Below are 24919 nucleotides of genomic sequence, written 5' to 3' on the forward strand. Positions count from 1 at the left end.
AAATCCATACATAGTTATCTGGGATAGATTTGCACTGTGTACAGTTGGAACCGTGTCCACTATTAACTATCTTGGATGTACTACAACTCCCATTTTGCATGTAAGAGAGATGTTTATTCTTCTATCTTTGGACTGGTTTTCTGACTCCTACCCCATATGCCGGCCATTGCACTCCGCACGCCCTTACAGACACTTCACACCATGGAAATCCTAGCTAACATCAGGTAGCATCCCCAGAATCAGGGTGTGCCCAGTGGAAAGAAAGGAGGTGTCCTCCTATAATTGATCCATCCCTAGGAAGCATCAGTGAGAGGATAGCCATTGTGATTAATTGCTGCGGTCTGAGCTTCTACCACCCTCATCCTCCACTCCGGCTCCTACTAGGCCTGCAACACATCTGTTTCTTCGTTTTAGGGATTGTGGGGGTCTCAGCATTTGGATCCTCACCGATCACAACTTTTCATATCTTACTATGATATATCAATAGTTTTTGAAAGTAACGGTCATTTTTAACGCCTCTCATAACAAAAAAAAAATCTGGTTTGGTTGCATAGAACGTATTTATCCTGCACACCCATGTCACACTCAGTGGGGTCCATGAAACTAACGTATATGTGCAACGAACATTTACTGAATCAATCGTCTCAGGGCAGTTGGTACAGTTCATCAATACAGCAAAAGCAATAATCCAGATGTTGGTTTAACTGGAATTGTTTATAACAGGTCTGGCAAATGTCATTTGAGGAGTTCTCTAATGCTGTTACTTTACAGGCAAAGAATGGGTAAATTTGCATTAAGTCCACTTTCTAGAACTCAGGTACTAAATATAATCGTTTCCTTACTTCATATTGAGCAATCCAAAAAGGGCGTTCTCCCACGTGCCAGGCAAACTCTCTGCTACATTATTTGATGCAGGATGCTCTCCTGGAATATTCAGGTCCACTATGTCCCAGAAGGCATTTAGTGGAAAAGGACAATTCTGCAGACTAATTATCCAATTGTGTCCAGGTACCAAGTCCCTCCCGGTCACTGGTGCTTGTGAAGTCCCTTGGCTGAACTCAGTTCTAATCTTCACTAGACTTGCTTTATATCCATACTTAGACTTATTGTCTTGTGCTGGGCTGCTGTAAACACTTGGTTTGTCCTCTCCGGGCTTTATCCGGGCCCAGAGGAAAGAAAGGCAGCTACATTTTGGACTGAGCCTGCTTTGCTCCTCATCCACGAACTTCCTTCTCCTCTCTCAACTTGAACTATTTCTTTCCACTTCCTCTTACTCTCTTTCTACTCCTCCAAGTCAGCAAACCCCAAGCTATATATAGTATGTGGCGCCAGCACCACCTAGGGGCGAATAGTTGTTATGACAATGCCAGCCTGATATTAGGCTATGCAATACATTAAATACATTAAATAAGACAGTTAGCAGCAAAAGATTAAAATGCTGACATATAGCACATAGTGGGACACTGAATATGTAGTTGGGGTCCTTACTCTGCCTTCTTAGGTAGTCAAACACCTTAGATAACTGTTGACTGAAGTCACGGATTTCGGTGGGACTGGACAACCATCTAATGTGTCTGTGGGCCTCCAGACTGTCTCCAGGTGCCTTCATGGGAGATAAGGACCAGGCAGCTGGATTTCAACATGCCTTATCCTTTACTTATCAAAAAGATAAGCCACTGCCAGAAAGTCTGACAGTAGCCTTGTCTCCTCTCTCCATGCACTCTTAGCCTGAGGGACAGCCTTTAGGTACCTAATGTGTATGGGTCAGCTTTGAACCCCTACTAATAGAGGTATCTCAGACATTCTTGACATATCAATATACCTTTCAAGAGAATAGACCATTTTGACATAACTCCACCTATCAGGAGAAGAGGAGTCCCCTAACCTCCCATTCTTTGACCAGAGGCTGACAGAATGAAGAACTGAACCTCAACAATTTCGCTCACAATGGACTTAGGTGGAGAGCTGCCACCTCATCGTTTAGCCTCTGCTTAGACGTAGCTGCCAACTCAGGTTTATAACACGGACTGCCATTTTCTTTCACTCTTATTAAAGTTACATGAAAGATCTCTAGTCTGGAAGGAATGGTGCACATGGCTCATTATCTCGAGAGGTGGTGGTCTCAGAGGTGGCAACCATTTACAGTTTATCCTAGGCCATGGAAAACCCCTTTGAAGAAAAGCTTGCATTCTCTATAAAATAACAAATTTAGATAATTTTTTTCTTAGAACCCTGTCTGTCTTTCTTCTGTTACTCCTCCTGCAAATGTAAGAATAAATTGATATCCATGGTTTATCATTCCCAAGGCAACATTCCCTACGATGACTCGTACAAAAGAGGCGCCCAGACCAATAGACTTCTAACATTAAAGGGGTTGTCCGGGCTTTTTCATATTGATGACCTATCCTCAGGATAGGTCATCAATATCAGATCAGTGGGGGTCTGACACCCGGCACCCCCGCCGATCAGCTGTATGAGGAGACGGCTCTCAGTGTGCACATGCCGTCTCCCGTCTCTCTTCCTGCTGCTGTTGTATGTCTACAAGAGAAAAGCACTTGCATATGAATCTCTGTATCAGAATCGAGACAGACATAAAGAATTCTACTGAGCCGGTCTCGTGCAGGAGGGAGAGCACGATATCTCTCCTCCTTCGAGTGATCGGTGGGAATCTCTGCACTCAGACCCCCACCAATCAAAACTTTTGATATGTCTCTGTGGCACAAGTTTTACGAAAACTGAGTGACCCTTTAACACTAGAAATATCTGTCTTACTCCTTTGTATGAGCCAATGTGTTGGGCCATACTGCATTTATTTTTTTTTACTTTGTATTCAGTCCCACGAAAAATATTCTACAGTTTTCAAACCAGCACCTGGATCTGAATACTTTTGTAATTACATGTAATTAAGAATTTAGCGCAGCCACTGAGTTATTCAATAAAATGTATCTGTATAGCGCCACCTGCTTGTCACGGACGGTGTACAGGAAGCAAGGCAAAGCAACATGTATAAACGACTCGCTGGATCCAAAAACTAAGGAACCAAGGGAGACCCCTGCAGAAGACCTGGCACTTTCCCTGGCTGCTCAGCCTATGCAAAGATCCGAATGGTGGAGGTTTGCATATCCACGAACCTTGACTATAAAGCCCTGAGCACCCTACAATAGTGAGGGGACACGACCACCGGCTCCCTACATAAGATACGGAGGGAGTCAGGGTCACCTGGGATCCAGCAAACAGAAAATAACAGATAAGGTACAACACTTAGCTTTGATGCAAACAGGAGGACAGAGTCAGCGTGCACACACACTCCAGGAAGTAATATAAGCCGCCCAGAAAAGCCTTCTGGGGAAGAATTTAAAGGGAAGCAATTAGTCCAACACATGACAGCTGAGAGAGGCTAATGAGAGGAGGAGCTGAATACCACAACACAGAAACTCAAGGAGGAGGTTCTGAAAGGCCTCTGTCAGAGCTTCTCAGCTGTCTGGTTGTGACACTGCTGTTTGTTCTTTTCAATATTTATCCGTCCACTTCAGTTACATCGCTGAGGTGGTCGCACATGCTCAGTTCTATCCTTCAACTACCACCATCCATATTTGCTGTTAGAAGCTTTGACAGTTACAGGGAAAGGTGCAGCAAAAAGGACATGCCCCCTGAACTCTGATAGGGAGACAGTTGCAGAAGAAAGAACACCCCCTGACTTGTGATAAGGGAGACAGCTGCAGTAGAAAAGGCACTCCCCCTGAGCTGTGATAGGGAGAGAGCTTCAGCAGAAAGGACGTGTCCCCTGAGCTGTGTTAAGGAGAGAGCTGCAGCAGAAAGGACACACCCCTGAGCTGTGATAGGGAGAGTGGTGCAGAAGAAAGGACAACCCCTGAGCTTTGATAAAGAGAGAGCTGCAGCAGAAAAGACACACCCCCTGAATTGTGATAGGGAGAGAGCTTCTGCAGAAAGCGACACATCGCCTGAGAAAGGACACGCCCCCTGAGCTGCTAACCTAAAATAAATCCAGCAGAGCAATTAGAGCAAAGAATAGGGAGATCTCTGGGTCCATATAAGGTACAGGGCTTGTTGTAGCTTTGTTAGAAAGCGGTTGCCATGTTCTATATGATGTCTGATTTTAATTTTTTACATTAATTATGGGATAAGCCCTTTAAGGCACATGGCTGAGTGTGTCGCTACACTGTCAGCGTGTGTAGGGTCAGACCTCATCGCAAGGGGAATGGTATTACATTTCCATTAGGAATAATAGAGGAACGACACAACGAAGAATTCTAATATAAGCTGCTTATAGGTTAGGCACATAATTAATGATAATATTGTAAAATAAAGAATAATTACTGCTGCTAAGGACCTCCTATGTCCCGGGCAAGGACAGCTAAAGCAGCTCTTTAAGGATTAGTAGTTAAAAGGGGTTAATTACAGAAATATAAATGCGGGTCAGAGGATCACTTACACACCATCACCAAAACACATGGAAGATAGCCTCTATGTAGGGCAGCCAGCAGTATATTACCAGCAATTTACTGATCGGTACAAGCTCTGTACAAATGTCACCCCCGAGAGCCACAAGCATCCGCTCAAGTGTCACTTAAAGGAGGGCACCGCATCTTCCCGGGCATCCTTCCGTCATGCATCCCCAGCTGAGATCTTTTCTATTACTTCATTGCAGGGACTTAAGTGTATTTATTCCTCTGCTGTGGAAATGGCTGTAGTGCCAGGAAGACACCAGTCAGCACATGATGCATCGGGCCGCCCCGAGCTCTGCTTCACGGGTAATATTTTACTGGAATACAGCACGGTTATATTTAGCAACCCATTAACAAGTGCGCAATGAAGAAACACATTAAAGCGAGGGTCGTGTTTGATGCAGAAGCACTCCGATGTTTAGAGGAACACAGCAGAATATGAAGAGGAAATGCAATCTCTGCAGCAGAGCATCGGCAGAGGGGAACCGGGTGATGCTTCCCTCTATGGGTATAAAAGGGGCCAGATGTTGAATTTTTTTTCAGAGAAGAGAGCAGGCCCCATAGCAAAGATCAAAATGGGCCTATTATTCTGGTGCCAAGGGCTGGTGTACTCCATCTGGAGCATTGTTCCCTGACCTCTGGCTCTCTCAGCATGCTATAGGCGGTTAGGGTATGCTGGGAGTTGAAGTTCTGACCTCAGCATGCTATAGGCGGTTAGGGTATGCTGGGAGTTGAAGTTCTAACCTCAGCATGCTATAGGCGGTTAGGGTATGCTGGGAGTTGAAGTTCTGACCTCAGCATGCTATAGGTGGTTAGGGTATGCTGGGAGTTGAAGTTCTGACCTCAGCATGCTATAGGTGGTTAGGGTATGCTGGGAGTTAAAGTTCTGACCTCAGCATGCCATAGGCGGTTAGGGTATGCTGGGAGTTGAAGTTCTGACCTCAGCATGCTATAGGCGGTTAGGGTATGCTGGGAGTTGAAGTTCTGCAACAGCTGGAGACCACTGTTCTGGAGCAAAGAGTTCTGTGCAGGTTCTTCCACCCAGCAGCAATGAAGATCAGTCCAAACAGGGACCCATAGCAGCTGTATGGCCTGCCTAATGAATGTTCACCCTTGAATAAAGGGGTGTCCTAACTCCGAGACATATATAATGATGAACTATCCTCTGGAAACTTGGTACAAGAGTTCAGCTTGGGCCCCACTTCCCTCAGTGCTTTGTGGCTAGGGACAGGGAAGCCCCTAGTCTTGGTGCTGCCTGAGGCAAAAATTTGAAACGGTACCCCCCCCCATACCAAATTCCCTTCCCCTTCCCTCCAGCCAGAGGTGTAACTTGACCAGCATGCACTTTCTATACTGCTGGTGTCTTCTTATGTGGCACAAGGGTCTTTGGGCCCCTCAGGCTTCTGGGCCTGGTAGCGACTGCTATCTCTGCACCCCCTATAGCTATGTTCCTGGTCATAGGCCCAGAGTTCCAATCTGTCCCCTTATCTTACATTGTGCTGAAGCTCTTTTTGTTCAGATTGGCTGCTGTGTATAAGCATTAGCCCACCGCCGGGTCACCAGGAAGTTAGTGATAGAGCTCATTTGCAGTAGAAGAAAATAACTCAAAATAAGAAAATTACCACTGAGAAAAAGAGGAGCCGGATCACTGCCGAACATGTTCTGATGCAAATAAGCCTCAGTAAGGTGGATGGTCTACAGACATTGCTTGCACGGATACCACCTGCAGAATTACTGTGCTACTACATTACTCTACTATTGTCTTAATCACAGCCTTTACCGATTATGCCATTTCTATGGTTGTTTTTGCCTTCAGTTTTTTATGGTCACCGGACACTTTTGCCTTTGGTATCTGAAAAGAGCTTTTACCTCTTTGAGGAACATCTGCCATTCTGCATTCTGGATTCATGGCATAATTTTGTGGCAGAGAAAGCAAAAAAGACAGATAGACAGCCTAGACCTGACTGCCGCTGCAATTTAAAGCACTGTCCCCTGAGTGTGGCCTGACCTCCCAGGCAGTTCACTTGTGTAACGCCTCAGAGTGGCATTACCACCTTTGCACCCCGCTACTGTCTTTATTGGTTAACCTCATGTTATCATTATAGGCGTGCGCAGCCTATTGCATTAGGGTGTGCACCCTAAAGCACAAACACACGCCGTGCCGTGTATGTACAGTATGTATGTATGTATATATATATATATATTATATACACACACATATATATATATACACAAATACACTAAGGGGTATCAGGGTACATTATTATACAGGGGAATATAACTAAGGGGTATCAGGGTAAATTATACAGGAGTAATATAACTGAGCAGGGCTATCAGGGACATTATACAGGGGTAATATAACTTATATTATAAAAGTTATATTACCCCTTTATCATGTCCCCTGAGATAGCCCTCCTCAGTTATATTACCCCTGTATAATAATGTACCCTGATACCCCTTAGTTTTACCCCCTGTATAATTTACCCTGATCCCTCAGTTATATTACCCCCTGTAATTTACTCTGGTACCCCTCAGTTATACGGTATCATATAATTGAGGGGTATCAGGGTACTTTATGCAGGGGTATAAATGAGGAGGGGTAGCAAGCAGGGTGACTCTCAGCCAGGGCAGAGTTCCAGTGGCCTAGTGTGGGTTGCCAGCACCTGGGGCAAGCCAAGTACCCCCCCCCCCCAACTTGTGGACACGCCCCTTTTTACAAATAATGCAGTACATGTCACCTACAGTTTATGTAACACCACAGATAACACAGTGATAACTCTCTGAGTACAGATAATGCAGTAGATGTCACCTGCAGTCCTATGTAACACCACAGATAACACAGTAATAACTCTCTGAGTACAGATAATGTAGTAGATATCTCCTGCAGTCCTATGTAACACAACAGATAACACAGTGATCTCTCTGAGTACAGATAATGTAGTAGATATCTCCTGCAGTCCTATGTAACACCACAGATAACACAGTGATAACTCTCTGAGTACAGATAATGCAGTAGATGTCACCTGCAGTCCTATGTGACACCACAGATAACACAGTAATAACTCTCTGAGTACAGATAATGTAGTAGATATCTCCTGCAGTCCTATGTAACACAACAGATAACACAGTGATCTCTCTGAGTACAGATAATGTAGTAGATATCTCCTGCAGTCCTATGTAACACCACAGATAACACAGTGATCTCTCTGAGTACAGATAATGTAGTAAATATCTCCTGCAGTTCTATGTAACACCACAGATGACACAGTGATCTATCTGAGTACAGATAATGTAGTAGATATCTCCTGCAGTCCTATGTAACACCACAGATGACACAGTGGTAACTCTCTGACTACAGATAATGTAGTAGATATCTCCTGAAGTCCTATGTAACACCACAGATGACACAGTGGTAACTCTCTGAGTACATATAATGTAGGATATATTACCTGCAGTCCTATGTAACACTACAGATAACAGTGATAACTGAGTACAGATAATGCTGTAGATGTCACCTGCAGTCCTATGTAACACCACAGATAACACAGTGATAACTCTCTGAGTACAGATAATGTAGTAGATATCTCCTGCAGTCCTATGTAACACCACAGATAACACAGTGACAACTCTCTGAGTACAGATAATGTAGTAGATATCTCCTGCAGTCCTATGTAACACCACAGATGACACAGTGGTAACTCTCTGAGTACAGATAATGTAAGATATATTACCTGCAGTCCTATGTAACACCACAGATAACAGTGATAACTGAGTACATATAATGTAGGCTATATTACCTGCAGTCCTATGTAACACTACAGATAACAGTGATAACTGAGTACAGATAATGCGGTAGATGTCACCTGCAGTCCTATGTAACACCACAGATAACACAGTGGTAACTCTCTGAGTACAGATAATGTAGTAGATATCTCCTGCAGTCCTATGTAACACCACAGATGACACAGTGGTAACTCTCTGACTACAGATAATGTAGTAGATATCTCCTGAAGTCCTATGTAACACCACAGATGACACAGTGGTAACTCTCTGAGTACATATAATGTAGGATATATTACCTGCAGTCCTATGTAACACTACAGATAACAGTGATAACTGAGTACAGATAATGCGGTAGATGTCACCTGCAGTCCTATGTAACACCACAGATAACACAGTGATAACTCTCTGAGTACAGATAATGTAGTAGATATCTCCTGCAGTCCTATGTAACACCACAGATAACACAGTGACAACTCTCTGAGTACAGATAATGTAGTAGATATCTCCTGCAGTCCTATGTAACACCACAGATGACACAGTGGTAACTCTCTGAGTACAGATAATGTAAGATATATTACCTGCAGTCCTATGTAACACCACAGATAACAGTGATAACTGAGTACATATAATGTAGGATATATAACCTGCAGTCCTATGTAACACTACAGATAACAGTGATAACTGAGTACAGATAATGCGGTAGATGTCACCTGCAGTCCTATGTAACACCACAGATAACACAGTGGTAACTCTCTGAGTACAGATAATGTAGTAGATGGGTGGGAGCCCCAGAATTTAGAACATGTACAGTGTGACATGAAGTCTGGGGCCAGGCTTCTACAGTGTGGGCCAAATCCTAGAGCCACCCCCCCCCCCCCCAAACAGATATGTGGATGGACATTACATATAATGGTACACACTATACAGTAGAATACCGCAGCACATACCTGTTACATCCAGTGACGTCTCCTGTGATGTAGATGTAGTGTCCCACTAGGTAGGAGTGGGCACTACACAAGGGTTAATTGGGTCACGTGTTACTTCTGCTCACAAGGGACAGTGATGTTATATTCCTATATGCCTTTAATGTATTTTTCTATGTGTTGTTTCCCCTGTGACATGCATAGCAGGCCTATCTGGGTGTAGTTAGACATCCCGGACACTAGAGGGAGATAGGGAGCCCCTAGTATAAATGTCCAGGCCGAGACAGGGAGGGGTTAGGTCATAGTCAGGAGTCTGTGGAGACAGAAGTGAGAAGGCACCAGTCCGAGATATGCTGAGGGCCTCCTCCTGACATGCAGCTAGATAGTCCAGGCTCCTAGTTGCCCCAGGAGGCTAGTGAAGGAGTACAGCCTGCCTGGAGACCAGTAATCCAACAAGCACAGAAGAAGTGACCCCAGTAGTAGGAATGAACCTCCTGGGAGAGACCTGCAGCTTCCCTCACAACAGGAACAATACAACCAGCTCAGAGAAGTAAGCTGAGAGGCAGAGGTACTATAAGATAGAAGCAAGGGTCAATACTGGAGGAAGATTTAATTACCAAGGATTAAAGCCAGCAATTAGGCATCCGGGCCTTGGGATCCAGCCAGCTAGAATAGCTGAGGGGATAGTGCAGCCTGGTCTGTGAAGCATTAACTGTTTACCCTCCAAGTATCTTGCAAGATAAATACCTGCCATATTAAGAGATAAGCCTGCTGGTGAAATATATATGACAAAAGGGACTGCATAAACATCTGTATGTACAAAGTTGGACTGTTGAAAGTAAAACAACGTTTGGTTCACCATACCATCTGTGTACCTCACTTATTACAACTGGAAATCGGTGTGCCACCGTTACAGGCACTGGCGTCACGATCCTTAAAGGGACCTTGCCCCAGGCACTCAAAATACCTGCAACATCCAGGGCACCTCATCCACCATCAGGCCTGGTCCCTACATCCAGAGTGTGCCCCAGAGGAACTTGTGTCTACCTCTCCTTCACTGCCGCATGCCTGCCCAGGGTTCTCCTCCAAGTGAGTAACCCTCGATTGCCCATAACCGTGACCTCACTATCGCAATACCCTGCAGGTCTGGCGTGCTGCATAGACTTTCCTCAACGTCTTCATTTGGAGATAAGACCGCCATGATACCTTCTTTCAGCCGCTTCTCTGCAGAGTTTCACAGATTTTTTTTTCGATTTCCCACTTTACTATCATCCTCAGATAACAGACCTCCCCTCCCCCCGTAATGCCCTCTGTATAATTATAATATATACTGGCCCCTCTGTGTTATTATTATTCTTAATATTATAATGGCCCCCTGTGTATTAGGCTCCATTCACACGTCCGCAGAATGCGTCCGCATCTATTCCGTAATTGTGCGGAACGGCTGCGGACCTATGTATTCTCTATGGGGACGGAATGGATGTGGAAAGCACACAGTGTGCTCTTCGCATCCGCATTTCCGGAGCGGCCTGCTGAACTTCCGGTCAGCGGCTCTGGAAAAAAATAGAACATGTCCCAGTCTTGTCCGCAGCTGCGGACAAGAATAGTCTGTTCTATAGGGGTGCCGGCCGAATGTATTGCGGATCCGCAAAACACTATGGACGTGTAATTGGTCCCTAATAGTAATAATTTTGGCGCCCTTTAGCCCCTCCAGCATACAGTCCCTTGTAAAATACATCACTCCCTGCCTTCAGCCCCTCCAACATACAGTCCCATGTAAAATATATCACTCCCACTGCCTTCAGCCCTTCCAGCATACAGTCCCCATGTAAAATAATATCACCCCTCCTGCCTTCAGCCCCTCCAGCATACAGTCCCATGTAAAATACATCACTCTCTCTGCCTTCAGCCCCTCCAGCATACAGTCTCAGGTAAAATACATCACTCTCTCTGCCTTCAGCCCTTCCAGCATACAGTCCCCATGTAAAATAATATCACTCCCTGCCTTCAGCCCCTCCAGCATACAGTCCCCATGTAAAATACATCACTCTCTCTGCCTTCAGCCCCTCCAGCATACAGTCTCAGGTAAAATACATCACTCTCTCTGCCTTCAGCCTTTCCAGCATACAGTCCCCATGTAAAATAATATCACCCCTCCTGCCTTCATCCCCTCCAGCATACAGTCCCATGTAAAATACATCACTCTCTCTGCCTTCAGCCCCTCCAGCATACAGTCCCGACGTAAATATCACTTCACCCCCTCTCTTCAGACCCCTCTAACATACAGTCTCCAGTACAAGGATTATTCCTCCTCCCTTCAGCCCCTGCACAAAGCCCCCCAAGTACACATAACAGTCAGTCTTCTCCTCCACATACTGACCTGCAGCCCTTGCTCCTCTCTCCACGTGTTCACGTGTAATGTGCCTGGTTCACCAGCAGGTGGCAGCGTAAAAAGCAGAGCTACATTTAGGTAGAATGGAGCTTTCCATTCCATTCTAACACCCCCCGCTGTGGAGGAGTGGGTGAGTCCCACTTCCTGCAGGAAGAGTGGGGACCAGTTTATAAGAGCAGTCTAGCTTACCCCCTGCTAGGGGAAGGAAGCAAGTGCTGGGCTCTTCGCTGTTGGACATGCCCATGCCCAAGCCAAGCCAGCTAGAGCACCCTAAGCTCTGCTGGATATGGAGGCCACAGCTTGAAGCCTCGGAAGCCAGGAAGAAAGTTCCCTGGCATAGTCTAGAGACAGATTACAGAGAAGAAGTTTCAGCATAAAGAAAAAACTGAATTATACAGTCAGCCTGTCAGTACAGCAGAGCCAGAGAGCAACAGATGTAGCAGAGATGAGTTTGCCTGCCAGAGTTTTTATGCTAAAGCCTGCTGGGACCAAGATAAAGTCTGTAAACTGTTTTGGAGAAACATTTACCAAAGTAAATCTGCTGTTCAACTTCATCACAATGTTTGGACTCAATTTATCCTTTATCTCTTAATTCAACTACCCCCTATTTGTCTGCTTCGGAGTCAATGCCTGGGGTCTAGTCGTATCCAGGTAGGAGCACCGTAAGACAAATATTAAGGGACATTGTAGGCCACCCTATACCACTCGGCCATTCCTACACCTGGGTACCACCTACACCAAACATCTTATAGGGCCCTAGGTCGTGGTGAACGTTGCACTTCTCACATGCTATGACAGACTATGGAGGCCGTAATGTAATCAGTCACGTTTGATTACCCGGCTTTTTTTTTCTCTCCGGTATATTTTTCATGTTCTCTCAATCTCTGCTTATTTTTGGCTGACGTGTCCCTCTCTACTCTAAATTGCTCTGCTAAATAATTTAAAATGGATTAGACCAGAATTCTTCTAGACGGCATCAGGACTTTGGAGAAATGCTCCGTTCAGGCTATTTTTTAATATTCCTTTTTTTTTTCGACAGCAGATTTAGCCTGGCTCTATTGGTATCCAAATCCCAGGTTATAAAGACAGGCGGCTGTGTCATTCCCTGAATGGCTATAACATTTATGATAGATCATCTATACACAAGGGTCGCCTCAGCGAAAAGGTGACTACTATGTGGGTTGCAGCACGGTGGATGAGAGGCCGTGGATTTCATTCTGTCTACGGTTGAATTCTGTTCATATGTTATTCTTGTATCTTCCCACAAGGGTCACACAGAGCAGTGAGGCCCCAGGCAATGATCAACTCCAATCCCAGTGTATACTATAGTTTAAAGGAAATGTGTCATCAGAAAATTACCTATTATTTAAATCATATTTTTAATAGAATGTTGGGTGATTTCATTTTTAATTTTCCATGTCAATATCTATATTAAACACAAAAAAACAAACATAAAATCCTGCAGTTTTTGCACTTGCCACTAAGCCTAATAATAGGCGACACTTCTTGGCCTGTACAGTTCTCTTTTCAGCAGTCATATCCTTATCATTAATCACAGGATTACAATGACAGATATCACCTCTGTATAGATAAGACAGGATCCACCATTGGCAGTTGGAGATATCACAGCTTATCTACTCCCTCCTAACCTCTGCACAGGTCACAGAGCATGCCTAAAAAACTCTCCCATAGAAGTCAATGAGGTCCCCTCCCGTCTGTTGTGGTTATAGCCCATGGTGGCTGCTGTAAATCATAGCTCTAGATGCTGTTAAGAACAGCTCAGGCAAGATGGCCGCCTCCATAATCATGTTCAGAAGTAGAAATTAAAAAATTTAAAATCAGAAAATAAAAACAGATTAGAAAAAAAGGATATGTGTCACTATCTGGTTTTAACTGGCAGAATAAACTATTCAGTGACACATTCCCTTTAAAGGGGTTCTGCACTTTGTTTTAACTGAAGATCTATCCTCTGGATAGATCATCAGCATCTGATGGGCGGGGCTAAGTTCCATTCTAGTGAACAGAGCTTAGCCCCGCCCAGGCTAGTTGATACTAGTCGTGACGTCAGTGGGCCGGCGGTAAACAGTGAGAAGGCCGCGGCGCTGCTGGAGCACCACTGCCTTCTCAAACAGCTGATCGGCAGGGGTCCCGGGTGTCGGACCCCCGCCGATCAGATGCTGACGATCTATCCAGAGGAAAGATCATCAGTTAAAACAAAGTGCAGAATCCCTTTAAGTAATTGCTACCCCTTGCACAAAACTGTAAATAATTTTAGCTGTTTTCTTCTAGTGGCCTAATTCCCAGGTTCTCTCTGTAACTAGAGCCTCCAGTCAGCAGCAAGTGTTCAAGTTCACTGCAGTGCCCCCACAGGTGACAGAGCCAAGCCGGGTCCTCTAGATCAGGAGACACCCTCTTCTCTGGCTAATATTTGAGGGTTGTGAATAGGTGAGCCCTCTATAAATATAGGATTAATTACCGGTATAGTGTATTTGAAAATTAGAAAACCCCACATTACTTCCATTGCAATGTGGCAAGGAAGACATTGTAAAAAAAATTCTTATTAGCGTAGTTTTTTTTGTATAGTAAAATTGTGTGGTATCGTGTTTGTCAGAAAACAAATTATTTAACATCACAAGTTTATTTTTTTAAAGTGAAGCTCTAGTTTAAAACATACCTGAGTTTAAAAAAAAATGCATAATGGCTGTGCTTCTTTCTACAATCATAACTGTGAAGGAACTGGTCTTTTTTTTTTTTTTTGCTTCCCTAATGTCTTTTTCAGCCATATTATTCCCTTTTTCAGCTGCACAGCTAGATACATTTCTCCCAGAAGCAGGACCGTCTCCCTTCTGTGGAATCTGCCAGCACTGTACTGCTATGACCTCCATTCCTTTACTACCCACTATGTTTGCTTTCAGGAAGACAGAGAGATCACACTTTCAGAAAGGCAGGAGGCTCCTGTGATATTCCGGAGCAGTGTAGAAGCAGTTGTTTCAGCAGGCTCAGGATCTCAGCTAGCTCCGACATGCCTCCATTTCCTGTGAGCCATGTTCTGAGTCTTTGTTACTAGGGAAGGATCTTGCCTAACAGACAGTGGACAGAGACCAGCTTCAGTTGCAGATTGCTTTATATTTGCCTCCCCCCCCAAAAAAATAGCTCAATTTTGATCTCTAATTGGCGGTTATACAACCTTTCATGACAAGGAGAGCAGTAGGACCATGCAGGGCTGCTGGGATCACAAATCTGGAAATAGTACAAAAATGCTTTATTGGTGCTTGAAGCAACGCGTTTCAGGATCGTGCGGATCCCTTCGTAAGGTGCAATACACCATAACCATACACAGAAAGCTTCAGTTTAAAAAGACAAGTTGGCTGTAAATGACGGGGCTGCACAGTAGTCTGGAGTGATGGACCAGGTACAGTTATAGAAAACTATTACATGAAATGGAGATAGGGTAAATTAAATTGCAGCTCCGTCTTTTTTTGCCAAATTGTCTTAAACTGAAGCTTTGTGTGTATTTTGATGGTGTATTTCACCTGATGAAGGGATCGGTACGATCCTGAAATGTGTAGTTTCAAGCACCAGTAAAGCATTTTTGCACTGTTACCGGAGTTGTGATCTTAGCCGCTATATTATCCTACTACTCTTATTCTTGCAAATTCCAGACCTATCCTTAGTGTAGGACTGGGGTTCCTTAGGCCCACCAGAGGAAATTATTCTCAGGGCCTACATCGTATATCATCAATAAAGGACCTGTTACATGTGCACTTGGCAGCTGAAGGCACCTGTGTTGGTCCCATGTTCATATGTGGCCTCATCACTGTGAAAAATTATGTTATAATATATGCAAATGAGCATCTAGGAGCAACGGGGGCGTTACCATTACACCTAGAGGCTCTGCTCTCTTTACAACTGCTGCTCCCTCTTCACTTTGATTGACAGGGCCAGGTGTGATAACGTCTAAACTTCCTGGCCCTGTCAATTAAAGTGTAGAGGGTGCAGCAGTTGCAGAGAGAGCAGAGCCTCTAGGTGTAAAGGTAACGCCCTCGTTGCTCCTAGAGGCTCATTTGCATATAATAAAACATTGTTTTTCTCAGTAATGCGGGCACTTATGAACATGGGACCAACCAGGGCCGTCTTTACCAAGGGGCAGCTGCCCTGGGCCCAGTTGCTCCTGGGGGGCCCAAGGCAGCTGCCTCTTGAGCCCTGCTAGCTACTGCCCCGGGTGTCAGGCTGTCGGCTACACAGGCATCATGATCGTACTGTGTTAATGATCTTAATTCTAGGACCTTAATGAGTTTTGATCTAGGACCTTAATGACATCATTACCATGTGACCAGTAACCTAGCAATTACTGGTCACATGGCTATGAGGTCATCACAGGTCCTGTGGAGTGTTGCAGAAGTTAACTGTGGAGCTTTTTTGTGTAAAGATTACATCAGAAAAAGGTGACAGGGGCTGTTATGTTAATATACTGTAAACTACTGTATAGTGGGGTGCTGTATACTGTGTGGTGGGCTGTATACTGTGTGGTGGGCTATATATTGTGTGGTGGGCTATATATTGTGTGGTGGGCTATATATTGTGTGGTGGGCTGTATACTGTGGGGGGGGGGGTGGCCTGTATACTGTGTGGGGGCCTGTATACTGTGTGGTGGGCTGTATACTGTGTGGTGGGCTGTATACTGTGGGGGGCCTGTATAGTGTGGGGGGCCTGTATAGTGGGGGGGAGTGCTATACTGCTGTACTGTATAGTGTGGGGGGCTGTATACTGTGGGTGCGGTATAGTGTGGAGTGCTATACTGCTGTACTGTATAGTGTGGGGGGCTGTATCGTGTATAGTTTGGGGTGCTGTATACAGTGAGGTGTTGTATACCGTGAGGTGCTGTATACTGTGAGCTGCTATACTGCTCTACTATATACTGTGGGGTACTGTATAGTGTGGGGTGCTATACTGCATACTGTGTGGTGCTGTATACTATAGGGTGCTATACTGCATACTGTGGGGTGCACTGTAACGCTAGGGCGAGCCGAGCCCTGGTCTCCTTCCTGCAGAGCGGTGCCCACTTCCAGCCTGAGCCCGGCTGCCCAGAGCACTGATCCTGAGCCGCTGGAGTCTTCAGAACTGGAAGTATTTACAGTCATTCACTGGACTCTACCAGATGTGTGGATTTTTTGTGTGTGTGTTGTGGTGGAGGGCGTGATTGCATGCTAGGGTGTGGGAAGGCGGGATCCAGGGGGCCCAAGTAAATTTTTGCCCAGGGTCCAATCAATATTAAAGACGGCCCTGGGACCAACACAGATGCCTCCAGCTGCCCCTCACCTAGGGACAATTGTTTTTCACTAATGGTCCTGCCTATGATGCTCTCCTCCTTTTTTTCCTCATGCCAATGTCTAATATTAGGATTAGAGTGAACCCTTTAAATCCAGGGCCTTAAATCGTGACATATCCCAAGATATTTTACTGCGTTTCTCTCTGTCGAGTAAAACAAGCTGCATTGAATCTCGCCTGGTTCTCCTGTCCTAAATTCACTGAATGGTCACCTTGCCTGATCTGTCCAGGGTCTGATTAATTCGTCCTATTCCTACCGCATGTTCCTGGGCTGTTTGAGGCCAGCTCTCTAATTTACAGTCTGCTACACTCCGTTACTCAGCAAAATCGGCTATCAATCAGCGGGGTTCATGGAAACAGCTGTTCCCAGCGAGGCAGAATATCAGGTCAGGGAAGCAGATTGTGAATGAACGCAGCAAAGACCGCAGAGCACAGACTGCTGCAGGCTATAGACCGCCATTTAATGCCCCTGCACTTTTAACAAGGGCCGGCTCTGGTAAAAGGCACAGACAACAGCTGACGACTAGTGTGCGGTATGACCCGACATCACACGCCAGGCTCAGAAGCAATGGAAATCACAGATAATAGGATCTCTATAGAATAACCACGTGTCTAAGAGAAAGCAGCCCGATTCTGCAAAAAATAAAGTAAGTGGAGATGCGGACTATACAATGCCCTCTGGGTACATCCTATAATTGTTTAACACTGGGAACAGGAACCTCCAGCTGTTCTAAAACTACAACTCAAATCACTGAACTTGTAGATAATATAGGGATAGGTATTACATATATGTCACTGAAGCTAGTTTAAAAACCCTTAAAAAATATGACTCAATAGGACTTAGGCACATGGGAAAAGGTTACCGCACCGCGGTTACTAACGATACTGTTGATGGAATGTCGGTGAGGGTAACAAGTAAACAATGAGGTCACTTAGGTTCTCCTGGTGAATGGTAGCACTTAGGATGAAGGCTTGGACTATCCGGGATGGTGATCAGTCTGTTATTTCCAGGATACCAATTCTGTGCTCGTCGGAGGGACCGGACCAAAATTGATGAAAAAAAAGATGAATAAATTCACATACGCTTATAGGCACATTGGGAGGCTATCCCTATCAACCTATACTCTCCCTGCCTGTAAGCGGAGCAGTGCTCCCATAGGGGGCGACCCCACTTCTCTGTAGCTGCGCCCTGGTATTAGAATCCCTGCCCTAAAGAAGGTCCCAATGGTAAAAGAGCCTATAATGAAGATATGTCCATATGGTGTTCCGTCTCCACTCATCAAACTCCTGACGCGTTTCCCCTTTAAAATGAAGAGGTTGTAGCTACAAGCCATTCATCTATGACAGGATTATCCTCTCCAACGCCACCATGCTCAGATAACAAGATCCCCTGATGAACCTCTCCATTTTAAAGGGGAATCGCGTCGGGAGTTTGATAAAGATCTGTCTTTCCTTACCTTTCCCGAAACCTGTGGTGTCAGATGAACAGCTTTTTTTTTTTCAAACATGATTTCATGATGCCGTGTCACAAGACGGCTATCCTATAGGTCTAGCCACCTAGTGGTTGTGGTGGTTGTCCAGGGTTTTTCATGAGAAATTGTATTCCTTAAAGGGGTTACCCAGGTTTGGCAGCTTTTCTGGGTCATGTGCAGCTTGGGGACACACCACCTATGTTTGCCAGTCATTGGCTGCGGCTGTACACGCGACCCCTGTCCACTCTGGAAGTTGACAAGCAGAGACCAGAGCGCAAACACCCCGGTGGTGAACCGAAGGAGCCGGTTCCCTCAAGGTGGAGACCATTTGATGAAGGCTTACTAGCCAAAATGCATCCTGTATACACTATGTACTTTGTGTGATACAATAAAAGTATAAACCTTGCAACACGCTACGTTTACCAGGATTTCTCTTCACTTGGTTCCCTTAAGGTGGAGAGACAGCGAGAAAGGCTGCTAAAGTTGGACAGCCCCTTTAACCAAATGTAAGGATTTCTTACCTTAACTCTTCACTGTCCATCAGCTTCTTGTAGGCTGTAATCTCTACGTCTAGTCCCATCTTCATGGCCAGTAGATCCTGGTATTCTTGACAATAGTGAGCAATTTGCTATTAAGTAAAAACAGGAAGTATTTTACCATTACGGTGAATGTACCTTTTGATGATGGCAGATAGTCCTAAAGTTCCTTCAGTTCAGCATTTGCTGTAACATTAGAAGTAACGTGCTCATGATTATTTTTAAGACAACCATTTCTTTCGAGGTGGGTTGTCAAGGCTTAAAGATGTTTCCTCCATGGAACTGCATGTAAAACCTTGTGGACTTTACCTTTCTAATGTCATCCAGTTGAGATTTGAGAGCTGTGACCTGTTCTTGGTAGGTGTCAACCTCGTTGGTTGAGTTTCCTTCGGCTTCTGCTATGGAAGATTCCAGTTGGATGTTCTGTAGGCAAGACCAGAGTCACTGATGTGAACATGAACACAACCTCATGACATATACACTAAACTGTATGTGATGTTCTTTCTTATATCCAAGAACCATATTCCATTTTTTACTTTGCAGGTCGTCAAACCAGACGTGGTAATGGAAACCCTTCTGACACTCATTGGCACTGGATGAACTGGATTTTACCTGGCAGTGAAAACGTCATCACTCCTGGCCCTCTCAATCAAAGTGGAGAAGGCACTGCAGTTGCAGAGAGAGCAGAACCTCTAGGAGTAACGGGGACATTATTTGCATTTGCATATATTCAAACATCATTTTTCTCAGCAATGTGGGCACATATATGAACATGGGACCAACACAGATGCCTTCAGCTGCCAAGCACACATGTAACAGGTCAGCCAGTGTCATAGGTACAAAACTGCTGACAGATGCCTTTTAAATACAACATATATACATTTAAACATGTTGACATACCAAGGATAACTGCTTTCATTTTTTTGTCATTCATGTTAAAAAGTTAAACCTACCAAAGACTTAATCCTTTCCATCTCACGTTGAACTGAGTCAACCTGATGTTTGAGCGTCCTGTATTCCTCTTTATAGGCTGTGAGTGCTTGTACGGATGGTTGGGAAGAACCACTTGCCAGAAAAATCTTTAAAATAAGGGACACGTTATTATATAGGGAAGAGTAGTGAAAGAAAAACAACAAAATTATAGCAATCATATCATTATAGACTGTATATGTGATATACATCGACAGACCAGGGGCGTACACAGATCTCATAGGGACGCAAAGTAAAATGTAGTATGGAACTCCCTGACCCACCCTGTTTCCCAGTACGTTATTTAATTAATTAGGCAAGGCAGAACGCAAAGCACAACGTCCCAGATTATTGCTGAATTTACGTAAAGGGGTTATCTGGGAAAATATATTGATGAACTATCCTCAGGATAAGTCATCAATATCAGATTGGACATCTGATAGAAGAGGCTGGATGCATAGTGAGTGCCGTGGCCTCTTCCTAGGCCATGTAACGTCAACGTACATCACTCAGGTATTCTAGCTGCAGCTCAGCCCCCATTCAAGAGAATGGGGCTTAGCTGCAATACCAAACCCAGCCACTATACAATGTATAGCGCTGTGCTTGGTAAGCTACCAGGAGGCCACAGCTCTCATTGGAGCAACTGAAACAGCTAATCATGGGGGGTGTCGGGATTTAGACCCCCACCAATGTTATTATGATGACCTATCCTGAGGAGGACATTTTAATAAAAAAAAAAATGTAATATAAAAAAGCTTCCCTCGGCCTTACCTACGTTCTCTGATTTCTATGTCGGAAAGAAGTGAACAGGTGCCTCAAAAATATGGCCCTCAGCCTAAACATTTCTCAATGTATTCACACTAGACAACTGGCATACATATATGGATAAATATTCACCATACAGCTATAAATCACTGCCTCCCTTCACATAATGTATTATAACATATACAAAACTAGCTGCCTGCAGCCACCACCAGGGGCGCTCAGTGCATAGAAAGTTATACAGTTACTATTGACTGCAATGAAAGCTGTACTAATTTATTGCATGGAGCTCCCCTTAGTGGTGACTGTATGAAAATTCAGTGCTTTCATGTCGGATCCCCTGGGTCCTGTAGCAGTCGCATGGTCTGCCTCTATTGAAGAGACACCACTGATAGTGAGCCCTGCAAATTACTTATTTGTTTTATTTATGGTACAAATACCTAGAGGTGTATCATGAAGTTCCTGGGTCTCAATGCAAAAATCTGTGTCACCTAAAGGCCCCCATATGTATTAAACTATTGGCCGCTGAACCTGCCAACAATGAACTATTCTATCTATACTAGCAGAATAACTTGGCTTCACAAGGGTCTATTTTGTTGTTATTTGTGTGTGTGGTTAAAATATCTCGCCAGTGGCCCCCAAAATAGTGATATTTACAGTGGCCCTAATAACAGTGACCCCCACAGCATCCCTCCCCCTTAGCAGTGATCTCCACAGTGTCCTGCCTTTAAAACGTGACCTCCACGTTGCCCTGCACTTTAACAGTAACCTCTACAGCACCCCACCCCTATTAGTGACCTCCACATCGCCCTGCCCCATTAACAGTGACCTCCACAGTGCTCTGCCCCATCAATCCATTCCCAGTGTTTCCCACTCACTGACTTACTTAGTCCAGCACCATCTCACCCGTCCTGGCCGTCCCAGTGTGTACTACTAGCCCGCCCTGCGGCCCTGGTTCTGTTTGTGTTTGGAGTCAGTTGGACTGGAGAAATGTGCATTTGGGGGGGGGGGCAGTTACTGGTACTACCAGTAACTGCCCGCCCCCCCCCATGTACATTTCTCCAGTCCAACTGTCCAAACAGAACCAGGGCGGGCTAGTATACTGTCACTGGGACGGGTGAGATGGTGCCTGGGATGGATCCGACCCAGTTTAATCACCCAACCTACCAGTAACTGGCCCCCTCACACCCCCAAATGCACATTTCTCCAGTCCAACTGTCCAAACAGAACCAGGGCGGGCTAGTATACTGGCACTGGGATGGGTGAGATGGTGCCTGGGATGGATCGGATCTATCCCAGGCACCATCTCACCCGTGCCAGTGTACTAGCCCGCCCTGGTTCTGTTTGGAGTCAGTTGGACTGGAGAAATGTGCATTTGGGGGGGGGGGGGGGTAGAGGAAGTGTGCTGCCATGATGGAGGGGGGGGAATGATGTGACGCGAAGGGGGTGATGACGTGACATGTGGGGGGGGGGGGGCCTTATTGTTTTCCGCCCCAGGGCCCTGTTTCACCTAGAACCGGCCCTGACTGGTGTGACAGATGGTTACCTCATAATATACACACAAAGATGCCACATGCCGCATGCTAATGTCATTGAGTCCAGCGTTTATTTAATTCAGAGCTATAGCCACTCCCCTGCCCACCTGCTGCTGATTCATATGGAAAATCAGCAGCAGGTGGGCGGGGAGAGTCAGGAGCTCATGAATATTCATGACTCATCATTATCAGCTGGAGCTTTTCAATACAAGATGTTGGCAGATTGACTGGGTCAATTAAAGAAAGTGACCCAGCATTTTGCTAAGAGAATCATTCAGTAATTTATGTTGCCCTTAGTTAGGACACCATAAAACTGGTGACAGGTTCCCTTTAACAGTGACCTCCACAGTGGCCTTATAACAGTGAAGAAAAATGGCTGAGATGTTATGGAAACCTGGTGTAAAACTGTGTACAACAGTGAGGCAAAGACTGAAGGAGCTGTGAGCTTCTATTGGCCAATACGGGTCATGTGACCGTGTGTATGTCGGTTAGGGTATCAGTGAAGGACCTGTGAGCTTCTATTGGCTAATTCGGGTCATGTGATGGTGCCATATTAGCATTTTTTGTGAATATCTCAAGAATTGCCTGAAGGGTAGCGGAGTGTTTGGATCACTATGTATTAAAAAAACAGCCTCAAACGCTATAAAATATGATGCCCACAGTCTACCTTTCCTCAATTAAATGGAATAGCTTCGGGTGGATTTACACGTTCCGTAAATTTTATGCCACAGACAAATCCACTGCAAAACCAGCATTTCTTCCATGTGAATTTTGATGTGGATTTGGATGCGATTTGCAATGGAATTGCTCAGATTTTGCTCTTTCGGTAAGACATCTTGTTTTAGATTTGTCCCTGGTATAAAATTTACGGATAGTTGTGAAACCACCCATAGGATTGTCTCAAGAAAAGGGCAGATCACCCCTCACATCTACAATACATGAGGAAATGATGGGTGAGCAAGAAAAGAGCCCTTCTGTCCTGGAATAGAATATATGGTGGTGTGACAAATGACCAGTAGGGGGTGGTATCCTAATTGTTTCTTCTAGAAGGTATCTACCGGGGGGGATGATTTCCTCTAAGTAGTGTCTGGCAAACAACCAAAACTAACAGTTATCAGATGATAATTCTGAAAAGAGTTCCGTACTATATAGCGGTATATAATTCAGGACACTATGACGTGCGGGTAATACACACTGTTACAATTACCTTGCTCTCGGCCACTGCAAATGCCTCCTGTTTGGTCTTCGCGACAAGTAATTCATATTGTGCTTTCATATCAGAAATGGCCGAAGTCAGGTCCACCGCTTGGGCATAGTTGTCAAATGAAATGGAAATGGCTGCCTTTGTGCCGCTGGTGACGATGGTCTGGACTTCTCTGACTTTCTGTGATTTGGAGATAGGAAGATTGAAGACATTAGGAATCATATTATTATTGGAACAGGATCAAGAGCAGGCGGATTATCAGACAAATTAGATATAAAAAGTGATGGAAAAGACATGCATGCTGCTCTACAGTCCTGGTTCAGAAGCTCCACCTCTAGGACTCCTTGGAAAGAAGTCCCTCCCTGTCATAGGGACCTGGGCAAGTGTCACAGAAGAGTCACGGCTGCTCTGACACTGTAAGGGCCTTTGACTACTGTGCCAGTTTATTATGTGAATTTGCTGTTACCTACAGTAATGTCGCAGTGTCTGATACTTACAGCGTCGTACAGCTGTCTAGACAGAGTGATCTGATCCTCCACCCCAGTTAGTTTTGTCTGTAAGTCAAAGATGGTCAGATACAGATGGTCCACATCCTGGAAGGAAGAGAGACATGCATTAGCTTATAAATAGGCCAATGTCTAATCTATCTATCTAATATCTATCTATCCATCTATTCATCTCATATCTATCTAATATCTATGTATCTATCTATCTAATATCTATATTATATCTATCTATCCATCCATCTCATATCTATCTATCTCTCTTTTAACTATCTATCTCGTATCTAATATCTATCTATCTATCTATCTATCTATCTAATATCTATGTCTCTATCTATCTATCTAATATCTATCCATCCATCTCATATCTATCTATCTCTCTTTTAACTATCTATCTCATATCTATCTATCTATTTATCTCGTATCTATCTATCTAATATCTATCTATATTATATCTATATCTATCTATCCATCCATCCATCCATCTCATATCTATCTATCTATCTATCTATCTATCTCTCTTTTAACTATCTCGTATATATCTATCTATCTATCTCGTATCTATCTAATATCTATCTATATTATATCTATATCTATTTATCTATCTATCTATTTATCTAATATCTATGTCTCTATCTATCTATCTATCTATCTATCTAATATCTACCCATCCATCTCATATCTATCTAATATCTATGTATCTATCTATCTATCTCATATCTATCTATCTCATATCTATCTATCTATTTATCTCGTATCTATCTATCTAATATCTATCTATATTATATCTATATCTATCTATCCATCCATCCATCTCATATCTATCTATCTATCTATCTATCTATCTATCTCTCTTTTAACTATCTCGTATATATCTATCTATCTATCTCGTATCTATCTAATATCTATCTATATTATATCTATATCTATTTATCTATCTATCTATTTATCTAATATCTATGTCTCTATCTATCTATCTATCTATCTAATATCTACCCATCCATCTCATATCTATCTAATATCTATGTATCTATCTATCTATCTCA

General features: G+C 44.2%; 1 protein-coding gene across 1 annotated transcript in view; it reads right to left on the bottom strand.

Moving 5' to 3' along the window:
• Positions 1-24919, bottom strand: part of LOC122931398 (thread biopolymer filament subunit alpha-like) — a 46460-nt gene that overhangs the window by 13630 nt on the left and 7911 nt on the right. The window contains exons 4-8 of the mRNA XM_044285473.1: positions 23868-23963; positions 23374-23550; positions 19854-19979; positions 19210-19323; positions 18886-18992 (exon numbers count right to left, since the gene is read on the bottom strand). Coding sequence (XP_044141408.1) covers positions 18886-18992; positions 19210-19323; positions 19854-19979; positions 23374-23550; positions 23868-23963 — 620 coding nt within the window. The remainder of the gene's footprint in view (positions 1-18885; positions 18993-19209; positions 19324-19853; positions 19980-23373; positions 23551-23867; positions 23964-24919) is intronic.

The sequence above is a fragment of the Bufo gargarizans genome, chromosome 3, assembly GCF_014858855.1.
Source record: "Bufo gargarizans isolate SCDJY-AF-19 chromosome 3, ASM1485885v1, whole genome shotgun sequence".
Classification (NCBI taxonomy): Eukaryota; Metazoa; Chordata; class Amphibia; order Anura; family Bufonidae; genus Bufo; species Bufo gargarizans.